We start from the raw sequence: 6246 nt of genomic DNA, 5'->3' as shown, positions 1-6246 counted from the left end.
TATGGACCAGTACCCCCCCGTGGGGTTCTCACTGCTATATGGACCAGCCGACCGCCCAGGCTCCCCTGCACAATCTGGCTGGCCGCCCGCCCGGGCTCTCACCACGATATGGACCGGCGGCAGCCCTCGCAACATGCTATCCGGGGCCAGCAGGGGCGACATGAAGGGGTTCTTGACCACGGGCGATGCCTCCAGGGTGATGCTGGCAGAGGGCTGGTCCGAGCGCAGCGGCTCAAAGCCGTCGGGATACTGCAGCCCCTCGTCCCCGGGGGCCTCCTCCTCCAGCTGCCCCCCACTCAGGAAGAAGCTGGGGGGGCTGCCCTGAGGAGGGGGGGCAGGTGCAGGGGCCAGGGGGGCTGACACCCCGCATGATAGATCCTGGCAGGTCTGGCTCTTGCGGGAGCCCCTGGATTTGACAGCTGAGTCGTCCAGCGCTGCCTCCGAGACGCTCGTCCGCATGGCCTCTGTGAACCAGGGGAGACGTGAGAGCTGGGGACCCCCCGAATGATCTAACCTCTCCCCTGCCGGGACTCCCCAAATCGCCCTCCCCTCTCCTTTGCTGGGCCCCCCCCCCCCCCCCCCGCCCCCCCCTCCCCCCTGCCGGGCCCCCCCCCATCGTCCTCACCTCTCCCCTGCCAGGACCTTGCCCCCTCCCTTCCAACTGGTGCAGTGTCTGTGCCATGCTGGATTCTGTTCTGTGTGCGCCTGGGTCACCCCACACCTACATGCCACGCAGCCCTGCCCCCGGCCCCCCCGCCAGCCCTGTCCCCCTGCCCCCCTGCCAGGCCCTCCTGCCACAGGCTGCCCTGCCCCAGTGCCAGGCTGCCCTGCCCCCCGCCTACGTGCCATGCGATGCCAGTCTGCCCTGCTCCCCTGCCAGGCTGCCCTGCCCCCCGCCTACGTGCCATGCAGTGCCAGGCTGCCCTGCTCCCCTGCCAGGCCGCCCTGCCCCACACCTATGTGCCAAGCGATGCCAGTCTGCCCTGCCCCACACCTATGTGCCATGCGGTGCCAGTCCGCCCTGCCCCACTGCCAGGCTGCCCAGCCCCACACCTATGTGCCATGCGGTGCCAGGCTCTCCCTGGCTGCCCCCGATGCTGAGGGGCAGCACCGTGGAAGCTCCCCCGACCCCTGGGAGGCCCGTGCGGTTAGGGGCTGGCGGGGCAGTCCTACCAGCGGGTGGGTTAGTGAGGGTGGGGATCCTGGCTGCCAGAAGACGCGCCAGGGGCAGCAGGAGGAGCGGGGGGGGGGGGGGCGGCTGGCACCAGACATGCCCTGTGGAGACAAGGGGCAGGGGAGAGGGGGCGGGCAGGGGGCAGGGGTGGGGGCCCCACCCAGCTCTTACCTGCGCCAGCCCCGTTGCTGCGCCCCGGACTGTCCAGCAGCGCCCCCAGCCAGGCCGAGGCGCTCTGCCGCAGCTCCTGCAACAGCAGCGCCGTGTCCCGCCGCACCATGTTCACCGGGCCCAGCTTCTCCAGCCCGGGGGGCTCCCCCTCTGCCGGCTCCGTGCCTGGGGGGCAGGGACAGAGAGCACCGGGGTCCCCCTGCACCCCACCAGCCCCCCTCCCCGCTTGCCCTCCGCCGGCTCCGTGCCTGGGGGCAGCGACAGAGAGCACCGAGGTCCCCCTGCACCCCATGAGCCCCCCCCGCTCACCCAGGGACAGAGCGCACCGGGGTCCCACTACACCCCACCAGACCCCCTCCCTGCTCGCCCTCTGCCAGCTCCGTGCCTCAGGGCAGGGACAGAGAGCACTGGGGTTCCCCTGCACCTCACCAGCCCCCCCCTCCCTGCTCACCCTCCACTGGCTCTGTGTCGGGGGAGCAGGGGGAGAGAGCACCAGGGTCCCGGCTCTTGGCCCCAAACCCATCAGCTCCCTGCTTTTGCCCACCCGTCTCCCCATCTTTGCCCCCTGCCCCCTCTCCGATCCTGCCCCTCTCCATAGTACCCCCCCGTACCGGCGTAGGCGCTGAGGCACTTGCAGAGCACGCTGAGGGGCAGCAGGGGGTCGAGCAGGGTAAGCAGGCGGGAGGGCGAGGCCGCGGCCCGCACTAGGGTGACGGGATAGGCCGCCATGATGCCGTCGGGCAGCTGGATGCCGAAGGCGGCTGCCCGCATGGTCACGGTGAGGCAGAGGTTCCCACCGGCGCTGTCCCCGGCCAGGCAGACCCGCTGCGCCGTGGAGCCTGCGGGGAGACGGGGTGAGTGCGGGGGGCATCAGGGAACCCAGGGGAGGCCACCAGGGGTGGGGGCTCTGTTCATGCCCCACACTCTCCAGCCCCTGCCCGTCCCACCCAGCGAACAGTGTGAGGGTGCTGCCCCCCCATGTGCCCATCACACCCAACAGGGGTGCTGGGGTCCCCCCATCCCATCCCATCTCACCCAGCAGGGGGTGCGGGGTCCCTGGGCTCACCCAGCATGTGGTGCTGGGGTCCCCCCGTCCCATCCCGTCTCACCCAGCAGGGGGTGCGGGGTCCCTGGGCTCACCCAGCATGGGGTGCTGGGGTCCCCCCGTCGCCTCCCGTCTCACCCAGCAGGGGGTGCGGGGGTCCCCCCATCCCAGCCCCCCCTCAGGGGGAGCTGGAGTCCCCGGGCTCACCAAGCAGGCGGCAGTGGCGCAGGGCCCAGCAGTAGGCGTAGAAACACTCCTCCAGGGCGCGGGGGAAGGGGGCCTCGGGCGCCAGGGCGTAGTCGACGGAGAGCACAGGGGCGCCGAGCTCCTGCGCCCAGCCCCGCAGGTACGGCTCGTGCGACTTCGACGTCTGCGCCACGAACCCGCCGCCGTGGAAGTGAACCAGCAGGAGGGGTGAGGGGGGCGCGGGCGCCGCCTTGCGCCACAGCTCCAGCCCCAGTGTGCCCTCGGCCGGGGCCAGCGCGGAGAGTGCCTCGCTGTCCTGGGGAGAGCAGGAGGGACGGTGTGAGGGACCCCCCGACTGTCCCCCCCCCAACTGTCCATCCCCCCACCGCACACCCTGCCCGGGACCCCCCAACTGTCCGTCCCCCCGCCACACACCCTGCCCGGGACCCCCGCTGCCCGTACCCCCCGCACCCCCGCACACCCTGCCAGGGACCCCTCTGTCTCCCCCGCACCTTGCACATCCTGCCAGGGACCCCCTGCCATCCCCCAGTGTGTGCCCCGCCCAGGACACCCCCAGCAATCCCCAGCAGGGGTGCTGGGGTCCCCCTGTCCCATCCCGTCTCACCCAGCAGGGGGTGCTGGGGTCCCCTGCTCATCTCCCCCCATGCACGCCCTGCCTGGAACCCACCACCTCACCCGGTCCCCGTAGCCCTCCCTGGAACTCCCCCAGGACCCAACTCCCCAGTCCTGCCGGGACACGACCTGGTTCTGCTCACTCCCCTCCCAGAGCTCCCAGCCCCCCGCCCACCAGCCCCTCACCTGCCCCTCACGCAGCTCGTGGGAGATGAGGCGCATGTGGACGGGCCCAGGGCCAGTGTGCGCCACAGGGGGGCTGATGGTGATGCTCAGTGAGGGGTCGGCAGCCAGCGGCAGCTCGAAGGGCTCGGGGGGCACCGTCAGCGCCCGGATCACCCGCACTGGCGTGGACGCCATGCTGGCCACGGACTGCGGGGGAGGGGGAGGGTGAGAGGGGCCCCCAGGCAGGTTCTACCCTGCACTCCCACCCCGACCCCTGCCCCACAGCGCCCTGCGCCGGGCACTGCTCCCACCCCCCCACCCCACAGCGCCCTGCGCTGGGCCCTGCTCCCACCCCTCTGCCCCACAGCGCCCTGCGCTGGGCCCCGCCCCTGCCCCCGCCCCCTACCCCAGCCCCACAGCGCCCTGCGCCGGGCCCCGCTCCCGCCCCCATGCCCCACAGCGCCCTGCTCCTATCCCGACCCCAGCCCCACAGCGGCCTGCTCCAGGCCCCGCTCCCAGCCCCCCTGCACCCTGTGCCAGGCACCACTCCAAACCCCTGCCCCCACCCCACAGTGCCCTGCACCAGGCACCACTCCAAACCCCTGCCCCCACCCCACAGTGCCCTGCGCTGGGTCCCGCTCCTACCCCAGCCCCACAGCGCCCTGCGCCGGGTCCCGCTCCTACCCCAGCCCCAGCCCCACAGCGCCGGGGACAGCCCCCGCACTCACCGCCAGCAGCTCGGTCTCCGTCAGGTTCCAGAAGCTCTTCCAGAAATGCACGTCGAGGTTCTGCGTGATCCTCTCGAACTCGGCTCCCCGCAGCTCCGGGTCGATGGCGAACTTCCCCGACGTGAACAGCGAGCCGGCTGCCATGCCTGGGGGGACAGGAGATCGGGGGTGGGGTGCTGCCCCCCGGCCCTGGCCCCCCGCCCTGTGGGGCTCCCCCGGCCCCCCCCCTGCCGCCCCCCCCCCCCCCCCCGGCAGTGCTCCCTTACCCCCACAAGCTTCCTCCACAGCGAGGCTCCATAGGCAGCCAGGCACGGGGCCCAGCCCCCAATGGGCAGGGCAGGGGCAAAGCAGTGCATTGTGGGTAGCAGCCAGGCCAGACGGGTTCCCTGGGCGACAGGCTGGGCTGAGTGGGCCCAGAAGGGAATTGTGGGTTCAGCCAGCCTGTGGCTGCAGTGCATCATGGGAGCACCCCCCCCGGGGACTGCAGTGCATCATGGGAGCAGAATCCCACCCCAGGGGCTGCAGTGCATCATGGGAGCAGAAGCCCCCCCACAGCAGTGCCCCCCCACCCGCCGGGCACCCCACTCACTGAGGCCGGAGTCGTGGCGTCTGTAGTTCTCTCCGAAGGAGACCAGGCTGATGGCGATGGTCTGGAGGAAGGGCCGAATGGAGGGGGCAAACTGCAGGGCAAAGGGCAAAGGTCACCGTTCTGCACCCCCAGACCAGGTCGGAGGCTCTGAGGGACACCCCTGCCCGGGTGCTGCGCAGGGAGCACCCTGGGGGCATGATGCCGGCTCACCCTCCCCATGGGTGTTCAGTGGGGGGGGTGGGGGGTGCAGAGTGATGGGCGTGGCCGGGGCGTGGGGGGGGTGTGAGCAATTGCGGGGCCATGGAGGGGGGCCCTGCACCCAGGCCAGCAGGGCCCAGAGCGAGGGGCACAGCAGAATCCCTGAGCATGTCTGGCTGCCAGGGACTCAGATGCATTTCCTTCTGCCCTGGGTTGCCCCTCCCCGACTCGCCGCTCCCCCTAAATCCCCCTCCGCCTGGCCCCCTCCCTTCCCGCCCCGTCCCCCACCTGGAAGCCCAGGCAGCGCCCGTAGAAGCAGCCCTTGTGCAGGGTGCCGTACTCCCGCAGCACCAACTCGGTCAGGCCACGCTCCTCGTGGTGGAAGAGGCAGCCGGGGCGGTTGTGGGTCAGCAGGCGCTGCGCCAGGTACAGCAGGGCCCGCAGCTGGCTCAGGGCGGCGCAATAGGCCTCCAGCTCGGCCGCGTTGTGGCCCGTGCGGAAGAAGATGCTGCGGCGGTTGGCGGCCACGTAGCGGCTCTTGTGCAGGACGTGGGCCAGGCAGCAGCGCGTCGTCTGCGCCAGGCTTCGGTACCCGTTGGCCGGCGTGGCCTCGTCCAGGTCGAAGACGTGGTAGACGCTGGCGAAGTGGCGCAGAATCGGCTCCAGGCGGTGGGCGTGCTCCCCGATGGCCGTGAAGGCCGCCACGAACCGGCGCCCCGTCTCCGAGGCGCTCTGCCGGAAGAAGGCCACGTTGTCCTCGGCCACCACGTGCAGGGCCTGGAACAGGGGCCGGGAGTCCATGGCGCGGGGCCTGCGGGGAGATGGGGTTAGCTGGGTGACTTGGGAGGGGGCCTTGCAATGGGAGAGACGGGGGGTATGGTGGAGTAAGTACCCCCACACTCACCCCTCCCAGTGCCCCAGCTGGGCCCCCCACCCCTACACCCCCCCGCCCCCCCCCCCCCCCCCCCCCCCCCCCGCCGGGCCCCCCGCCCCCCACACACATCCCCACTCACCCTCACCCCCCTGTGCTCATCCCCCCAGCGCCCCAGCCGGGACCCCAGCCCCGTACTCACCCCCGAGCCAGACCCCCCACCCCCACTTACCCTCGTCCTCCCAGTGCCCCAGCCGGGGCCCCAGCCCCGTACTCACCCCCCCACACACACACACACCCACTCATCCTCAACCCCCTCTGCTCATCCCCCCAGCCGGGACCCCAGCCCCCCACACACATCCCCACTCACCCTCAACCCCCTGTGCTCATCCCCCCAGTGCCCCAGCTGGGACCCCAGCCCCGTACTCAATCCCCAGCCAGGACCCAGCCCTGTACTCACCCCCCAGCCAGGACCCCCACACCCAC

General features: G+C 71.9%; 1 protein-coding gene across 1 annotated transcript in view; it reads right to left on the bottom strand.

Moving 5' to 3' along the window:
* Window positions 1-28: 28 nt before the first annotated feature.
* The window catches only part of LOC112124550 (hormone-sensitive lipase-like), a 12000-nt gene continuing 5782 nt past the window's right edge, over window positions 29-6246 (bottom strand). Inside the window, exons 2-10 of the mRNA XM_026647114.1 lie at window positions 5178-5700; window positions 4692-4782; window positions 4103-4248; window positions 3396-3581; window positions 2598-2892; window positions 1957-2184; window positions 1346-1510; window positions 103-464; window positions 29-34 (exon numbers count right to left, since the gene is read on the bottom strand). Of these exons, the coding sequence (XP_026502899.1) occupies window positions 29-34; window positions 103-464; window positions 1346-1510; window positions 1957-2184; window positions 2598-2892; window positions 3396-3581; window positions 4103-4248; window positions 4692-4782; window positions 5178-5690 (1992 nt within the window). The 5' untranslated portion in view covers window positions 5691-5700. The remainder of the gene's footprint in view (window positions 35-102; window positions 465-1345; window positions 1511-1956; window positions 2185-2597; window positions 2893-3395; window positions 3582-4102; window positions 4249-4691; window positions 4783-5177; window positions 5701-6246) is intronic.

Source organism: Terrapene carolina, unplaced genomic scaffold, assembly GCF_002925995.2.
Source record: "Terrapene carolina triunguis isolate 2854851 unplaced genomic scaffold, T_m_triunguis-2.0 Scaffold51226, whole genome shotgun sequence".
NCBI lineage: Eukaryota > Metazoa > Chordata > Testudines > Emydidae > Terrapene > Terrapene triunguis.
Note: the sequence above shows the minus strand (reverse complement) of the source record. Positions and strands in the feature narration are given on the sequence as shown.